Raw genomic sequence first — 19,368 nt, 5'->3', positions numbered from 1 at the left:
TGAGAGGAAACACAGTAGTTTTCTTTATTGGTAGAGTTGTTACCCCAAATGTGACCTCTTCTGTGGAGTGTACATTTGTATTAAGGTACAACATGTTCTTAATACATATTTGAGGAGAATATCAAAAGGATATTGTGCCATACAGAAGTCCGTATCGTCTAACGTTATTGGTAAATTACTAAAAGGTTCTTCCTTAAAAGAAAGACAATTGGGAGGTGAGAGGAGACAAGTGAAGGAAATAAAAAGAAAGAATGACAGGAAAAGACAACAGAGGTGATAAATGAGGTTTATTTCTAACACAAAGCAAAGGGGGAAACACAACATGGTGCAGACAAACGTAACTTCTCTGGCATAGCAACTGCAGTGCGGACGGCACTGGCTGTGTGTCTTTCCGTCTGCACTCTCCGACATCTATTCACCACCCACAGAGAAATGGACACAGACATTCAGACCTGGGCTCAAATACCATTTGAATTCACTTCAAATACTTTAGCTGTGCTTGATTGAGCTTGCCTGTTGCAATGGAAAATTCCGCCCCCTTGGCACCACCTGGCACAAACCCTGCCCACCAGGCACTTTAGGCAGGCTGATCCCAGGTCTTCAGACATTCCATTATATAGTACAGTATAGTGGAAGGTGCAGCTTTTTTAAAATTATTAACACTTATGATTAACATCTACTCTGTTCATTTATTTTTTCAAACATTTCTTGCATGTTAAAGCTCAGTGACCAAGGTGTATGACATATGACACCTAAAATGGACACCTTCATGTAACAGCTTCTGGTTTCACTCAACTCATGCTATAAATCAGTAGCAGAAAATGCTTCAAGCCTTCTCAGGCATCAATATCCCTGGTTACTTTCTAGGGGGGGTTGGTGACTTGAGAGATCTGGCAGGGCTGGGCGACTTAACATGCCTAGGGGGGGTTGGGGATTTGGCGGTTGGGGTAGGGGACCTTAGGGAAGGGGTGGGGGACTTAAGGGATGGGGTGGGGGTCTGGGGGATGGGGGTTTGGGCAGGGGTAGGGGTTTGGGCAGGGGTCTTGGAGGCCAGGGGTGCAGGTGTTGCTCCTCTCCCTCCCATTTTAGGCTCGGGGGGGCTCTCGCCGTGCTTGTAGACGCTCACGGTGATCTCCACGAACTCCCCGCCATATTTGTTCCGTACGTTGATGCTGTACTTGCCGGAGTCTTCCGGCGTGACGGCGGTGATGGTGAGGCTGGCGAACTTATTGGCCTCAAGTGTTATCTTGGCGTGCTCAGTGGAGACTACCTCATTTTCATTCTTGAACCAGGTGACCTCTGGACTGGGGTCACCCCAGACTGTGCAGGTCAGGCTCAGGGTCTGAAGGTGGACAGAGGGAGGTGGAGAGGAAAGGTCAGACGTCAGAGAGATAGAGGTCAGAGAGAAAGATCTCTTGAATATGCACGCAATTCTCTACAAGAGACCACGTATTTTCAATACAATCACAATCGTATACAAGCATATGTCATCATGATATAAAGTTTGTTCAGAGTGCATAGTATATCCCACCTTCTGCTCCATAATGGTGACCACATCCGGCAGACCACCAACCACTCTACCACGGTCTGAGGATTAGAACAGTCAATTAGTACAGTCAATTAGTTGTCACGTAATCACTAGGATAATATGTATTGTGTAAATATAGTCTACTCACTCTTCTCAGCGAAGGCTGCAGCCCTGAAAGATAAAATAACGACATTATTATAAATCAAGGACTTGGTGTATTACCAAAACATTTGGCAGTGTGTATACGATGAGGACAAATTCTTGCCTTATAAAACCCGTGGAACTTTTAATTCTTTGATTGTTATTTTATGTGTTGCATTTTGCAAAAAAAATAAATAAAATTGAACTAAAAACCGTAAGAAGAAAAGCACAGAAATAAGTATCTTACTTGAGTCTCAGGTACTCCTCATAGGCATCGGTATATGCTACAAAAAGACAAATTGACATGATAAGACATAATCTACAAAAGACAAGCTAAGTGCAATTTAAAACAATCCTAGTGGTCTAAACTTCTGGATGTAATGACATGATTTCAACATTGTAACATCGTTTTACCCGCTGGGATTATTTCTCTCGCAATGCTAACCTTGTCCGGAGAGGTCGAATGTGCGAGTGTGGGACTTGGTGGCATCCATAATCTGGATGGAGTAGTGTCCCTTCTCCTTCTCTGATGGCTCCCTGATCTGCATCCAGGCCATCTCAGCTGTGCCGGCGATCCTCATCTTCTCAGACGACGAGATCTTGCTATCCCTAAACGGACACGGTCAGGTTTATTCGTCTAAATTAAACCCCTGCGTTACTGTCTTTCCACAGTGATATTTAAAGGATGGATACTTTACGTTGAGGTAAGACCAACAGACAAATCTACCCTACAGTCTAAACTTAAATAAATAAAATGAGTATCTAGAAACATCCATTGATTGGCGTAGGTTACAGTATGCCTTCAGATCTCATCTCCAAAATGGCTGCATACTGTGTAACTGGCCTTGCTGAGTGTGATGTAGATGAGATGTGCGTACTTGTGCAACCAGGCAGTCCTGATCTCCTCTGTGTAGTACTTCATGTAGCACTGGAGCCTGATGCCTTCTGGGGTACACTGAAGCACCAGCTCAGAGGCAGAAGACCCTGAGAGGAAAAGGAGAGGCAGAGACGTCACAACCACACCAACACTAAGAATCTTCACAACCACACCAACACTAAGTGCCTTCACAACCACACCAACACTAAGTGCCTTCACAACCACACCACCACTAAGTAGTTTCACAACCACACCACCACTAAGTAGTTTCACAATCACACCAACACTAAGTAGTTTCACAACCACACCAACACTAAGTATCTTCACAACCACACCAACACTAAGTGCCTTCACAACCACACCAACACTAAGTATCTTCACAACCACACCAACACTAAGAATCTTCATAACCACACCAACGCTAAGTGCCATCACAGCAATACTAAGTACCTTCACAACCACAACAATGCAAAGGAGAACATCAATATTTTTCCCAGCAGGTGTTTTGATACAAAGTACTTACCAGCAATGTGGGCAATGGCGTTGATAATATCATCAAATACTGAAAATCAAAACAGAATATTTGTAGAAAGAGGAATTAATTTTCAATATGTCCTGATAAAGGAAATGATATTGTATCAATAATCAGATTATAGATAGTGGAGATCCTGGAGCAGGAGTTTACCTTGGCCAGAAATGTCAAAGACAGAAGTGTCTTTCCCTCTGTCATCACTGAGTTTAGCTTTGTAATGGCCCTGGTCTTTTCTGGAGAACTGAAGAAAAAAGGTACTATTTACTGAGATTATATGATCAATTAAGAAAAATCTTGCAATATTTTAGATAGTATCGTGATCTCGGAACAAAAAAACGATACTGTGGGAAATTGAAAAATAGGGTCAATATTCATTTAAGAAAATGTCTGCAAAAAACAGAGTTCCCTTGAGCAGTTGTATTCCTTGTGCAGTCATTTCTTTCAAGGTTCATAGCAGTAGTTACCAAGGAGATGGGGAGAGCAACGGATCCAGACATCACGTTAGGAGGGGTCGCCAGAACAATCTCCTCCTCATCCTTGAGCCAGTGGAACACAGTCTCTTTCTTCACATTGGCAACCTGAGACACAAACACATACAGAATACAATCTGTCCTGCAACTTTTAAATCACTGCAGAGCCTAGTAAAAAGCATGAGCTGAATGAAGCACACCCAAACATGTTTGTAGAGGTGCTGACTAACAGAGAGTAATATATCCCAACGAAGTCCCAAAAACTATATATGCTCCCAACAATTTAATGGGTAAACAGCAAAGCCCCAATGATTACAAATGTGTACACAGTTTCAACCTGAAGTAAATTGATATCTGTAACCACAATAACAGGTCCTAGAAAACGTGTTTGTTACCTTGCAGACGAGCAGAACAGTACAGTCGTCATCCACATGGTAGGAAAGGTACTCAGCAAAGTGGGGACCTAAACATGATAAGAAATATTTAATTTTTAAAAACTATTATCACAATATACAGTGCATTTTTACATTTACGTAATTTAGCATACAATTTTCATACGGGTCCCGCGTGGGAATCAAACCAACAACCCTGGCGTTGCAAGCACCCTTCTCTACCAACTGAACCACACGGGACCAGTACAAGCGTTATCTACAGCGCAGTCTGAAATGTTGAAAATTAAACTAACAGACCAGCTGATTACTAATGTATGAATTCAAGACAACAAAGTCTTCACTTTCTTGTTGACAAATTACACATAAACTTTCATACTAAATCGATCAAATATGTGCCATCAATCATCTGTGTACTAGGATAGAATACCTTGTTTCCGGATGTGCTCTGACCTCTGGAACTCAGCCTCCTTCAAGACAGCCTTGAACACTGAGAATAGAACACAACAATGTCAGTACTTAACCTAATACCGAACCTCTTACACTCTAGCACCATAGCCCTATAGTAAAGAAGAAAAATCTATCAAATAATTTTAGTGTTTGCTTTAGTTTACCTGGATTGCCAGATGGGCAGAGTTTGTGGTTTTTATTGACTATTCTATTAGTTCTATTGCGCCAGGAAACTGAATCAAGCCCAGATAAAGTATTTGAAATCATCATTGAACCCAGGTCTGACGTACTGTATATTAAATCCCCTCTCACCGTCTCTCACCAGGACCAGAGAGCTCTGGTTCTTGGCTCTGCCGTCGTGGATCTGGACGGTGTAGGTGGCCTCGCTGGCCTTGGAGAAGTGATCCACAGTCATCTGGATCACCCTGGTGTTCACATCATGGCTGATCTTGTGGCTCTGTGGCACATACCATCATTACATCAGGCATGTTTCCTAATAACTATTACCTTTATGTTTCACTGTTTATATGTTTCATGTGATTATGTCTCATTTTATTTGTTATGTATATTCACACTGCATAATTGCCCCCTGTGGGATGAATAAAACACTATTGCATTCAATTCATCAGTGAAATTCAGAGTACAGGAAAAAGCATCATGTTTACATGCATTTTTGAATGTTTTATTTTCTGTTGCTTTGTTAACCGTGCCATATAGCACACCTTCCTTATCCTTGATTAAAAATACATGTTTGAGGTTGTCGGTTTGGCACCTACATCACTGCTGGTGACCTCCTTGTCGTTGACAATGAACCTATAGGTGACGGCGGGTGACATCTTGAGGCACTGCAGCCAGAAACGCACATGGCCCTTCTCTAGAACCTCATAGTTCAGTTGGTGCTTCAGTGGGACAACTGGACGAAGAAACAAACAAAGAAATGATCAATTCTCAAGGGATGTTTGTTGTGGTATTGTGAGACGATTCCTATGTGACGCTTCACCCCTGACAAAGATGCATATTGAAGGATAATACTGACTTGGATGTCTGATGTTGTAGCTGAGTTCCAGCATGGTGTTCAGGGCTGCAAGATAAAATTCAAGAATGAAGAATATCAGTATAAAACTTTCACAAGAAACATACAGTGCCTTGCGAAAGTATTCGGCCCCCTTGAACTTTGAGACCTTTTGCCACATTTCAGGCTTCAAACATAAAGATATAAAACTGTATTTTTTTGGGAAGAATCAACAACAAGTGGGACACAATCATGAAGTGGAACGACATTTATTGGATATTTCAAACTTTTTTAACAAATCAAAAACTGAAAAATTGGGCGTGCAAAATTATTCACACACATTATTAACACTGTGCATTAAAAACACCCCTAGATAACAGAACAACTCAATACATACCATACTCCACTCACCTCTCTAGATGAAACAATAAAATCCTTCATATTAGGCATTGGACAAAGGAAAATAGTCAAAGTTAAGTATTGATAGTAAGGCAATAGAGCTTGCTCTTTGGGGGTCTAGTTAAGGTTACTGTAAAGCACTGTATGTGACAACTGTTGGTGTAAAAATTGTATTCACTTTTTAAATATTGTATTAACTGATGGCAATTCTGCATTTCTCATATGGCAATATTCTATTGATACTCACTGAGGGCGGGCTCCACAGCAATAGGAGTAGACTCCTGGGACTCATCACTGAGGCCATAGATGTTGACAGCCTGGACACGGAACACATAGGTCTCCCCCGGGGTCAGTCCATGGACCACAAACCTAAAACAGGGAAATTAAACATGATCATCTATACGTCTTGAATTTAAGGTAGAATTGCTGACTCTAAGACCTGGACAATATACACCGATCAATCAAAAGTTTGGGGTCACTTAGAAATGTCCTTGTTTTTGAAAGAAAAGCACATTCAGTATCTGGAGCGTCAGCATTTGTGGGTTCGATTACAGGCTCAAAATGGCCAGAAACAAAGGACTTTTTCTGAAACTTGTCAGTCTATTCTTGTTCTGAGAAATGAAGGCTATTCCATGAGAGAACTTGCCAAGAAACTGAAGATCTTGTACAACGCTGTGTACTACTCCCTTCACATAACAGCGCAAACTGGCTCTAATCAGAATAGAAAGAGTAGTGGGATGCCCCGGGGCACAACTGAGCAAAAGGACAACTACATTAGTGTCTAGTTTGAGAAACAGACTCCTCACAAGTCCTCAACTGGCAGCTTCATTAAATAGTACCCGCAAAACACCAGCCTCAACGTCAACAGTGAAGAGGCGACACTGGGATGCCAGCCTCCTAGCCATCTGGCCCTTCTCCCCCGATTGCTCAGTTTGGCCAGCTTTAGGAAGAGTCTTGATGGTTCCAAACTTCTTCCATTTAAGAATGATGGAGGGCACTGTATTCTGGGGATCTTCAATGCTGCAGAAATGTTCTGGTACCCTTCCCCCGATCTGTGCCTCGATAATTCTGTCTCATAGCTCTACGGACAATTTCTTTAACCTCATGGCTTGGTTTTTGCGGTGACATGCACTGTCAACTGTGGAACCTTTCATAGACAGTTGTGTGCCTTTTCCAAATCATGTCCAATCAATTGAATTTACCACAGGTGGACTCCAATCAAGTTGTAGAAACATCTCAAGGATGATCAATGGAAACAGGATGGACCTGAGCTCAATTGTCGGAGGGCTAGGGTCAATCTGTTATATCCGGAGTATTTCTCCAGTCTTATCCGTTGTCCTGTGTGAATTTAAGTATGCTCTCTCTAATTTTTTATTTATTTCTCTCGGAGGACCTGAGCCCTAGGACCATGCCTCAGGACTACCTGGCATGGTGACTCCTTGCTGTCCCCAGTCCATCTGTCCGTGCTGCTGCTCCAGTTTCAACTGTTCTGCCTGCAGCTATGGAACTCTGACCTGTTCACCGGACATGCTACCTGTCCCAGACCTGCTGTTTTCAACTCTCTAGAGACAGCAGGAGTGGTAGAGATACTCTCAATGATCGGCTATGAAAAGCCAACTGACATTTACTCCTGAGGTGCTGACTTGTTGCAACCTCGACAACTTCTGTGATTATTATTATTTGACCATGCTGGTCATTTATGAACATTTGAACATCTTGGCCATGTTCTGTTATAATCCCCACCCGGCACAGCCAGAAGAGGACTGGCCACCCCTCATAGCCTGGTACCTCTCTAGGTTTCTTCCTAGGTTCTGGCCTTTCTAGGGAGTTTTTCCTAGTCACCGTGCTTCTACACCTGGATTGCTTGCTGTTTGGGGTTTTAGGCTGGGTTTCTGTACAGCACTTTGAGATATCAGCTGATGTAAGAAGGGCTATATAAATACATTTGATTTGATTTGAACTTCCAGTCTGACAGCAAAACGGTCTGAATACTTATGTAAATACGGTTTTAATACATTTGCTAAAATGTCTAAAACCTGTTTTTGCTTTGTCATTATGGGGTACTGTGTGTAGATTGCTGAGGATTTGTTTTTATTTAACACATTTTAGAAGAAGGCTGTAGTCGAGGGGTCTGAATACTTTCTGAAGGCACTGTAGGTGTCAGGATTTTGCCAAATCAGTGTCTCGTTTGCAAAGATTTGATTTCTGGATTATTCTCAAGCCAGATGCCTGTCACACTACATTCACTGTCCCATCTCCTTTAATAACATATCTAATATTAAATCACTGCCGTAGCTTGAATAGATAACTAGTAGACAAACGTCTATGTTTAAATGGCTACCTGGTGTGCTTGTAGGGCTTGTGGTTGCATGGGGCCCAGGTCTTTGATCCCACCAAAGAGGCGTCTATGTAGTACCCAATGAGGTGGTTGGGGTGTTTGGGGGGGTCCCACTGCACAAACACAGAGGACTTGGTGTTCCTGGTGGCAACCACCTGACCAGGAGCGGAGGGAACACCTACACAGGCGAAACACATGCATGTTGGGGACTGGAGATATTGAATTGATGTATAATTTCTACACAGTAACAGAGTAAAGGGGTTAGGAATGAGAAAAACATGCATCTTCATTATAAATCTTCAAATAAATGATTGTCATCATGTATAAACACCTTCATTTAAGACGATGAAAAATAAAGCATTTCTCATTATGCATTACATACCTGATGTGGCGGGATATCTTGGTGCAATGTTATGAGGAGATACAGACATATAAAGAACAATGGACACAACCATTCTGTAAACCTGTGGACTATATTCCACAAAACATAGCTTTAGCAAGGGATGACATTATTTTCAGTTGTGATACATGATGCATCTTTCATGACGGGAGTTCGTGTCAGACAAGAGTGTACCATTATCAATCATGGATATTGTGGGGACGAAACGTATTTTGGGATTGTGACGTTAGGGTGAGGATACTGTAGGATTTGATGTGACTTAATCATGCCCATCATCATTGGTAGTTAGTTTCTCCAAAATACGATCAGGGGTGAAAGACCGATTTGTGATTGTGACATTACAGGAGTGTGATAGTCACATTACATAAATCTCAGTGTGTTTCAAATAAGGGATAAACGTTGGGCTTTATATTGTACATACCAACAGGCCGCTCACTACCTGAAACATATGTTAAACAGTCTCATTTATCAAAGTAGAATTGGAAGGATTCCTTGACTGTCACTGTTTGTAAATGCATGTATCATATGCATGTATCATACATTTTGTGTGTGTATGTGTGTGTACCCGTCTGTGTGTGTGTACTCGTCTCTGTGTGTGTATGTGTGCCTGCCTATGTTTGTGTGTGTGTGTGCTAAAACCCACTCTTACCATGCTCATCCACCTTTTCGATGGGATCTGTAGGCTTAGAGGCCTCGCTGGCCCCGTACAAGTTCTCAGAATGCACACGGAACTGGTACTTTTTCCCGGCTTCCAAATCGAAAACGGGGTAGCGAGGGGACTGCAGTTTCACTGCTGTGTTGATCCTCTGCCAAGCCCCAGTGCCTGACACGGACTAGTGGATATTTGGGACGGGGAAGGCAAATGAGAGGTAAAGCCTTCTACAACATCATTGAATCCCTAATCTCATTCGAAAAAATGCCTTTAGCAACATACCTGCCAGCTGTTATTTCTGCCATTTTGCAAAAAATATTACTGCACTTTAGACAGATTGAAAGTTGTGAAAAGATCAAATGGCCTGTCTAATCTACTACAGTAGACTGTACTGAGAGATCTACATGCTGTAGATGGGAAGGTGAAAGGAGCAGCCACACACCTTCTCAATGATGTACCACAGTGGTGCCCGTCCACGAGGGCTGGGGGGTTTCCAGCTCAGCACGATATATGATTTGAATATCTCTGAGGCATGCACATCTGTAGGCTCCCCCGGCAATGTAACGTAACCTATGTTGGGATTGAATGGCATTGAACAATACTTCATAACACTTATTATTTGATCAATAATTAGATCAAACTTTAAAGTACATTTGGGGCTCATTTAGTATTATGGAATTACATTTGGGGTTAGTTTAGATCGTTTTAGTTACAATGTTTGCGTCAAGGGTTAGATGATGGGTTAAAAGTTGTACAACGCAAAGGATGACGTTTGGATATGAAAAATGAAGGATATAAGTTATAATCTACCTTTGTTAAATCTAAGTTTAAAGAGCTGGCTGGTTAGGTGCCTATTTATTATGGTGCTCGTCTCACCGTTAGTCCAGTGGTGTCAATGAAGTTGCTTAGAAAAGTTGTTTTTATTCATTCTTATTATGAAGTGTTGATATTATTATGACTACTATCATTAAGAGTTGTTATGATGGCAATGCCAAAGTCCAATCTAAAAGCAGAAGGTGAGCATGAAGAGCGAGGGTTTATTGATTAATAATGACGAGACAATTAGGAGAGAAATCCTTCAACTTCCCCTTTAAGGTACTGAGAACACAAGTATTTATGTGTACATACATTCATGTGTATAGTATTGTATATTGTAAGGGCTTTTGCCGATACGATATATTCAACAGGTATTTGCTTTGATGGATATTGGTCAGTTCGGGAAATGTTGTGGATATGTTGATTTCAACGCTGAGTGGAAGGTTCATTTGTTATCCAGTGTTTTTGTTTAATAGACGAGAGGAATAGAACAGACTCAACACAATATTCTGGTCCGTTACCATTGTTGGCATACTCTACCTTCCAGGTCATCCTCTTTAATCACTACTTCATGTTTCCCATCCAGTTTAATCACTGTTTCAACAGAGGAAAAACCAGAAAAGTCATGTGTGACACAAAGGTACATCTGCTGTCTGATATTTCACCCAAAAACATAAATACAAAAGATGTCCTTTGAGTTTGCACTCTCAAGTAGACATCATGAGTCTGTGTGTGGTTATGTACCTTGCAGTCTCTCTCGCTCAGCTGGGTCCAGGGCAGTCACCTTGTCAGACTCCCGGGACGGTCTGCTGATCCCGGCACTGTTGACAGCCCTGACCCGGAAGTGGTAGGCGTGACCCACGCTCAGGCCGTGCACGGGGTACTTACAGATCCGCACTGGGGCGTCGTTACACTGGGACCAGGTAGCACTACCAGACTCACGTCTGTACAGGAGGAGGAGGAATTACATCATAAACCATAGAATGTATTGACGTGTGGAAGTGCTTGGTCTGAATGGACATCAACAATGATACTGCAGATGTTTGTAGTTCCATCAGTCATTTATCTAGAAATCTAATTCGCGTGCCTTCGTCACAAGTCTTTGTTTGGCTCTGTGAGATCCGGTAGCTTCACAAAACCAGATTAGATCTGAAACATCATGTGACCGTGAAGTTTCTCACAATCACTCCACTGTCTTACACTCTCAATGGCCATCCTTTAGGTCTTCTGCATCTTCTAACAACTACAATCAAATCTGCTTTTATTGACTATTGTTGGAGATTCTGTATGAGTCTAACGTAAGGTTCTAAATGACTAAAACTGACTTGTCCACAAAGTATCCGGTGATGGCAGCCTCGTTGGTGGTGTTGGGGGGTTTCCAGGCAACCAGGACGTAGTCCGAGTTGATGTCAAACGCCTTGACGCTGATTGGTGCACCAGGTGCTCCGGCCACAGCGGGAGCAGCATCTGGGGAATAAGGAAGAGAACAAGGAAGCAAGGTGGGACTGTAGAGAATAAGGAGACAAAGTGGCAACACTGTATAAATCACTTGGGTTAACACATGCAAATATGTATGGGATTATGCAAAATGCCTAGACCATATCTTTGTGTTGAGTCAGGCCTGAAGTTTAAAGGGCCCATTGGAACTGTGTCATTTATCACTAAATGTTTCTTAACAACAAACCTCAAACCTGGTATTGTTTCTAAATGTATAGAATTATAGTAAACATTCTTTCCTTTCTAATGTATAACATTAAATAATATTTCTCAAATAAATATGTTGTTTCTACACTCTTAGAAAAAAGGCTTCCAAAAGGGTTCGTCCACATTAGAGAACCGTTTTTGGTTCCAGGTAGAACCCTTTTGGGTTTCATGTAGAACCCTCTGTACAAAGGGCTCTACAAGGAACCCAAAAGGGTTCTACCTGGAACCAAAATGGTTCTACCTGCAACCAAAAAGGACTCTTCAAAGGGTTCTCCTATGGGGACAGCAGAAGAACCCTTTTAGGTTCTAGATAGATTTCTAAGAGTGTTTGCTGCTTTATTGTCAAATTATAATATCATTTAATTATAAGACCATATGACTTTACCTTTCACAAAGAGGTAGGCGCTGTGCTCGGTGGTGCCGTCCTTCGTCCACATGCGGAGGGTGTACAGACCCTCATCATCCTTGGCCAGGTGGGGCAAAGTCAAAGTGGCAGCGCCCCCACCAACCTTAATCTCAGCCAACTTCCCAGCCTTCAGCAGTTTATCTGATCAACAACAGAGACGGAATAACAACACTTCATCGAGTAGTTGGTTGTTGTTGAGAGTTGACCGTAAGAGCATGATGGTAGAATGTTTTCAAAAACTGTTGCTTCGTTCTATGTCATACTGTAATATGCTGGGGCTGCGCTGTACGGACATGTGCTGTGAATTAAGATGCACTGTGCTTTCTGCACAATGTACTGTATGGCTTTCCTGTGTGGTGCTATTTGTGATGATGTACCATTGAGTAATGTTCACTCGCTCACCGTCTCTGTACCACTGGGCCAGTGGTGGTACGTTGGGCAGATCAGGGACCACCACCATGGTACACACCAGACTAATGGAACCTCCCTCTGTTCCGAACGACACTCCAAACCTATCCAGCATGGTGATCTCCAGCTTACTGTGGTGGATCACAGTCATGTGGGGCACTGAGGAGAAGACAAGGACAACACATGCTAATATATTAGTACATCTCAAGTATACCAATAATGCCCTATAGTGCTTGCTATGATCTGTGTTAACCAAACACTTAAACAACATATACCTATATCAGTATATAATACATACAGATATTATGCAGCTGTGGATGAAGAAATGGCAGTATGACATGTAAACAAACCAGTTTAGCACAATCCAATATTATCATGGTTGATGTGTTCGTAAAAGTGTGTTGTATTGTGACATTGTAAGGTCCTTCAGTGTGTGTTGAATATAAGTCGCCCCTTGTTTTCATTCGTTGACTGTCTCAGGGCCAGAACAACACAAAGTCACACTCACAATAGATTCCAGTGCTTATCAGGCCACTTAGATAGATACTGTTATTTGTGCCCTCTGATCTCAATCAAAGCCTGCCATGTCTGGGCCCCACTCCAGCAGCACTGGGCTGGTTCTCCACCCACCCTCCTTCTCAATCCACTCTTTCCTCTCACCTTGACCAGAAAGCTGGCAGGACCCATAGGCTCCTCCTGCTGGTCCTATGAGGAATACAAATAATTTTTAGAAAGGGAAGAAGGAACATTATTTTCCAAAATGAAAACCTTCATTCAGATTCATATGCTATGGGTGTTTGTTGCGTGGGAGAGTGACATTTGAGGGAACACTTAATAGCAGCTCAAGTCCTTCAGTGCAAATACTTAAAAGACAGAGAGAGAGAGAGAGAGAGAGAGAGAGAGAGAGAGAGAGAGAGAGAGAAAAAAACTCACTATTGACAGTGACAAAGGCCTTGCTGGTAGTTGATCCATGGGAGTTCGTTGCCACGGCGCTGTACTCTGCAGTATCACTCACCACGCACCTAAGTGAAGGAAATTAGATATTAGTATATTATGATTTCATTGGCTCAAATAAACGGTACATGTGTATTGTGCTGTTCATTTATCACTGTTTCTACAACAGGTCGGTCTAATCCTGAATTCTGATTGGTTAAAAACTGTTAATGTCATAGGGGGTTATTGGCATTGTGTTAAATTACTTCAGGACTGTGTAACATCCAAGAAATGCATTTAGTTCATAACATCCTCCCCTTCACCTTCATGCCTTTTAAAGGACGACTTTTAATCCCAGTCAAATGTTTGACGACATGAGTGAGAAGAAGGAAACATTGCGTTTTAGAAAGTGATCTCATGGCTTGAGAGCGCCGTCGAACAGAAGGCGACGTTCTGAAGCAGCAGAAGGCGTTAATAAGAAGGCGGCACATCGTGAGGACAGACACTCCCAAGGAGAAACCGAGGGTGAGAATAGAAGAGGAGAAATGGGACCGTCCCCCCTGGAAGTACTATTTTAAAGACGATTAGTTTTCCATATTCCCAGCTGGGGTGATATGGATCTCCGGCCATGTTATTCCCACCGTTACTCTCGTTCTCTTCAAATATTATCAAAGACAACTAATTGATTAAGTGAGGAAAAGAAAAGGGTATGAAAGAGAGCGTGTTGGGGTGGAGGGGCTACCTTAAACGGCGGTGTCCTTTTTGACCTAGTAACGTAATGACGACGTAGGAGAGATTCAGTGCAGAGAGCGAGAGAGCGAGAGAGGGGGGAGGAGGAATGAACGGATCGAATGACACGGAGGTCAGCACTTCGGTATGAACAGCTGAGGCGTCGTGAAGACGAGGGCCGGGCGGGCCAGCGACATGCAGGCTGTCTTTAGAGGCTTTAGACTAAATAGGAAATGCAACAACCCCCTCCCCCCTTCAGTTTCACTGGGGTGCCATTCACTTCCACTGGCAACAAGAAACAACCAAAGGGGGACAATGGGTACCGCCTGACACAAGTGGAAAAACAACACCTGTTCATAGAGTAGAACAAGGCAAGTGACAATTTCATTTGAAGTCAGTAAGTTCAAGAAATGAAACACAATTGAATGTATGTAATAATGATTTCAAATACTACAGTATGTGAATTGAATTTCGGTTCATGTCCTTAATCAAGTTGAAATTAACCCGAACTTGACCTTGGTCAAATTAAACCAATTAACATGAAAAGAGACAGTGAATTAGAGTGAGGTACAGTACCTGCTAATAATCAGACTGTGTACTCCATACTTGCTCTCAATCTTGTACTTTCCTGGGGCACTCAGTGGGTCAACAGGTTTTCCTCCCTTATACCTGAAAATACAAGGCATCAAATTAGTAAGTGGGTTCTGATGGAATTTTTAGTACTGAAGTGTTTTTAATAGATCTGTCATGACATTTATAGCATTAGACAAGACCAAGGTGCTGGCTGTTAAAGTAGAGATGGTGTAATTGGTGCTAATGTGATCACTAACATAGCGCTAATGAGACCCATAGAGTGAGGAAACCTCACTAAAAAGCGCCATTAGACACCATAATGAAAGCCAGCCAAGTACTGTCCCCAGAGGACAAATCTGGTTGAAATGATGTCATTATAATCAGTTTACAACCACAACTGCAGGTAAATGCTAATTAAAAGTGCATTCTAAAACATCGTAGACAAATGTCTCTAAACTGTCTGTATATAAATTAAGCAGTTGCTATGTTGTTGGTAAAACATGTCACATCTCAAAGACTACATGGCTAATCAGAGTGGTTACCAGATGCATACACAATATGGAAACGGATACATAATGAAGTACAACAGTGGTTCAATAAGAGGCGAGCGCTCCTAACCATTTGACAATAGGCCTGGGGTGACCGCCTACGGTGCAGAACAGCTTGACAGGAGTCTTCTCCCACGCGGCGTGGGGCCTCAGAGCCACCAGGAAGTCAGGGGCCTTGTCCGTCTCCGTAATCGACGTCACCTTCTTGTGCATCATCTCCTGCACCTGAGGAGAGACAGTAAAGGTTGCATTAGCAAATGAGGGGCAACCTTTCCTCCAGCAGTGATAAGGTTAGTGCAGGTAGAAATAAGATAATAGAAGCTATAGGCAAAAAGCTATCAAATATTACATATCTGTTTAACTGTGATATTTGCAAATCACAGGGTTTCATCAATGATATCTGATCCTGTGTCAGCAGCACTGCATATAACATGATCCTTCCACAATCCAGTGTATTACCTCTCTCTTAATCTCAATATTCTCCACTTGGGTCTTTGTGGCCACTCGCATCCTGTGGAGCTCCTTCTGAATTGAAGCAAGTCCTTTCCCAACATGACTAGACACTCGCTGGTACTCCTCTATCTCACCGGCGCTCCTACATACATATTCCATAGCAGGAAAGATAAGAATTTATATATCGATACAATATACAGTGTTTGTCCAGTGTTAGGTCAGATAGGTTATTAACATCTAACCAACTCATCCTGTATAACAGGGTTCCACAACTGGGGGCTTGCTTTTTTTCCCATTGTTTTTTTGTGTTCATTGTTGGATATAAAAATCGTCCCGCAGCTGAATCTATTTGATGATCCCTGCTGTATAATGAAACACAACACATGCACCAGGACACAATTTGGCATATTATCTGTGTTTTTCAGTCACCATAGTAGCTCCTGCTAGTCTTTGCCTGCAGTCAGCTCTGACTGTGGTAAATATTCCCTTACACCTAAAACAGCATGACCTATGGGCCCTGTTCAGAAACAACCCCTAGCACCTTCCCCAAGGCACTTCATGTAAACCTGAAAGAATGTAATAGGTATGGTAGTAGTTCCATCTTAGTTGGGTGGAGATTTTGCCAAATTGCTTACACCCATCGAATCCTTTCAGATCTACACAAGTGTCTAGGGATAAAAGCTAGGGGTTGTTTCTGTACTGGGCCAATGTAGCTGTGAGACACTGTCCTATTGGACCCACCTCTGGCTGAACGCCGGCACTGTATAGGCTGGTTCAGCCATAGCCTCTGTGGCGTGGGTGTGCTGCACCTGGTTCACAGACTTAGAGCTTGATTTCCTGTGGAGAGAGAGCAGTCGTTAGAGTCATTAGAACAGGTAGATAGTGTTTTTTTTTTTAAATCTTCCTTAGTGCCAGCACTGTTTTGGTGGTACTGTGATTTTAAAATTTAAAAACAATTGTAGAATATACTTCATATCAAAAACCAAAAAGGGACATAAAAGCTAATAAAAGCAATACATTTTGTGATTTTCACTTAGATAGTGAGATCATTGGTATTGGACAAAAGTTAACTTTTCAACCTCATTTTCAATCTCCAGCACAATACCAGTGTCAACATATGTGAAAATTTAGCATTTACACGTCTTGTAGAAAAAAATAAAAAGTTAAAAACGTCTACCTGATGACATCATCAAAAGTGAAACATTTTAAAAACATGGATTTTCAAACACTATGAGATTCGTGGTGACGTGAGGAGCAAGAAAATACCATTCCTTGGGCTAGAAACTCGTTGCAGGTTTAGAAAATCACCATGGCCTACCCTGTGATGTCACAGAGAAACATTGTTTTTTGTACTTTTCTTCTTATCTTTTTAACCACAGATCATAGAAACGTGCTGTTTTCACATATATGGACACTGGTTTGATGCCGGAAATGATGAATAGGAGGTTGAAAAGTTACAGAATTGCCCTTTTAATTTCTTAGCAAATATAACCAGTAAAGAGTCCAGTAACTGGATAGTTTTTTTCTTGATGGGTTGGGGTCTAGAACAGGGTTAAGCATATGTTTCAGGCACAGTAAAGCAGTGGCATGCGCACTAGACATGGGTTGCATAACAACATCAACGTCACGGCCTGCTAGGACCTGGTCAATAGGTCCCAACACTTTGGCTTCTGCTTGCAGTGTGACAAATTCTGAGTTTGAGGCTTCATTGGGTACAGTTCCATTTGAACGCCACCACTTCAGCTCACCACAGACTCCTATAACCTTGGAACTGCAGTTTGAAGCACAGCCGATGGCGTAACCACCAAAGGGTTGGGGTGGTCTGAGGAGCGCTAAAGCAACATCTAGTGGCCTGATATGACCCTACGACCCTAAAACAAGGCAAAATCCATTGCTGCAAGCCGCATAGCATCAGCATGGGGTGGTGTACATTTGAAGTTGGAGACCATCTCTTGTCCACTCCACTTCCCTCTACACCAGCACCATGTACATCCACACACTTGTGCTCCGGCTGCTGTATTGCCAAAAAACTGCTTTCTATAGTGCTGCAGGTGAGCAATAACACTAATCCCCTACCTTGAAGAGTGCTCCTTGACAACATGCTTAGTAGTGTGAGAGCTGTGATGGCTGACGTGGCTCACATGCTTCTTCTGATTAAAATGCATGACCTTGGTAGCCATGGCTGGAACACTTCAAAAGAAACCTGGTCACAATACCAGGTAAGGAGAGGGAGGAGGGAAATGGAATTGTTTACCTTTACTTCACATGCAACTGAACATTGGAGGTGGTTTGCTGTGTTAATGACGTTTTCAACATTAACATCAATGTATTTAGCATGATCAGACACAATAATGACTTCCCATTGAGCGCTTTTCACGCTGCTTTTGTCAACTCTAGTTGTCAACCTTCTACGGTTGATGAGAATCTGCAAAGCCTTAGTAGATGAATATTCCCTATTATCATCAACTTTCACATAATTATTGACAACATAGCCTAACTGCAGCACCCGCACTTATAGGCACACAGGCTCTCTCTGTCTTTGAAGGCCTCACAAAATGGCTGTCGAAGGACTGATACGCAATGGTTATTATTTCTCCATTAAACTACAAATACTTTGCCAGAGAATATATCTTTCACATTATCTCCCTTGCATACTACTTCTATGATATTTATCCCACAAATGACATGTTCAGGCATTACTTTATGGTTTAAGAGGGGCCATGAATGTTGCCTCCACATACCACCATATAAACAGGGGTCAGCCCCTCAAATGTTTCACCTTACAGCGAGCACAGCTCATCTATGAATAGCTGAAAGAAGTTTGAAGGCTAATGCACTGGAGAAATATAGTCAAAAGCTACAGAAGAAAATTAGTAGCCTGCACGTTTGGCTGAATGTAGGCCAATACTCATTAGAAAATAAATTGGCCTAACATAAATAAGACAAGTCATCAACATCCTGATCAATCAATACATTCATTATTCAACTGCCTCTAAATAAATTCAATACTGAACTGTTTATGTACTCTCCCAATACAGTACACTATCCAACTTTCCAGGACATGTCTTAGGTATACAATCATTCGTTAGGTTGCCAAACTGATGCACCCAAGAAAATAGGTTCAGCGACCTCTTCATTCAAAGGCATGCCATTAGTGCACAGTGAAAGTATAACTGCCTTCAGATAAATTCCAACACAACCCCTTATCCCTCACCGGAGACAAATTATCAATCCCCAAAACAACTCCAGACATGTATATCTGTCACTCTTTCACTTAGCCTACATGTATGACCCCATATATGGCCATTATCAACGTTAATGTACTGGAAATATAAGGTTCCCTGAAATAAAAATGTTGGATTTATAACAACCCGCTCAGCGTAATTATGATAAAATAACAGATAGAAACGCGACTCACCCCTTGAGATTAAAACAGCGCAAAGCGGTAGCAGACGAGCCTGATGCCGCTTGGGAGGTACTTGCTGATGGTAACAAAAATATTACCCTCTCACTCAAGGAATGGCTTTCCCCGACCACCCCATGTATGGATGCACTTATGACTATATATAGCATTTACCAACATTTTCTGACCCATTCAACACTTTCAGTC

The 19,368-nt window shown here is 42.2% G+C and overlaps 1 protein-coding gene across 1 annotated transcript; it reads right to left on the bottom strand.

The window, feature by feature from the left end:
• Window positions 1-269: 269 nt before the first annotated feature.
• On the bottom strand, window positions 270-19,346 carry myom2a (myomesin 2a). The gene is made up of 31 exons (XM_036939719.1): window positions 19,177-19,346; window positions 16,500-16,595; window positions 15,765-15,900; window positions 15,376-15,530; window positions 14,761-14,853; window positions 13,456-13,544; window positions 13,183-13,227; window positions 12,517-12,681; window positions 12,094-12,255; window positions 11,330-11,471; window positions 10,749-10,948; window positions 10,545-10,598; window positions 9,631-9,758; window positions 9,186-9,369; window positions 8,140-8,314; window positions 6,046-6,167; window positions 5,811-5,814; window positions 5,424-5,509; window positions 5,164-5,300; window positions 4,700-4,844; window positions 4,368-4,427; window positions 3,944-4,011; window positions 3,543-3,656; window positions 3,232-3,319; window positions 3,070-3,108; window positions 2,548-2,653; window positions 2,115-2,278; window positions 1,917-1,953; window positions 1,677-1,699; window positions 1,532-1,587; window positions 270-1,342 (listed from the first exon to the last, which is right to left on the bottom strand). Exons 1-31 carry the CDS (start codon window positions 19,329-19,331, stop codon window positions 857-859), a joined length of 3,714 nt encoding a protein of 1,237 aa, XP_036795614.1. The 5' UTR covers window positions 19,332-19,346; the 3' UTR covers window positions 270-856.
• Window positions 19,347-19,368: the final 22 nt, after the last annotated feature.

This window comes from Oncorhynchus mykiss, chromosome 13 (genome assembly GCF_013265735.2).
Source record: "Oncorhynchus mykiss isolate Arlee chromosome 13, USDA_OmykA_1.1, whole genome shotgun sequence".
NCBI classification, from domain to species: Eukaryota; Metazoa; Chordata; class Actinopteri; order Salmoniformes; family Salmonidae; genus Oncorhynchus; species Oncorhynchus mykiss.
The sequence above is the reverse complement of the archived record's forward strand: the minus strand, read 5'-3'. Positions and strand labels throughout refer to the sequence as shown.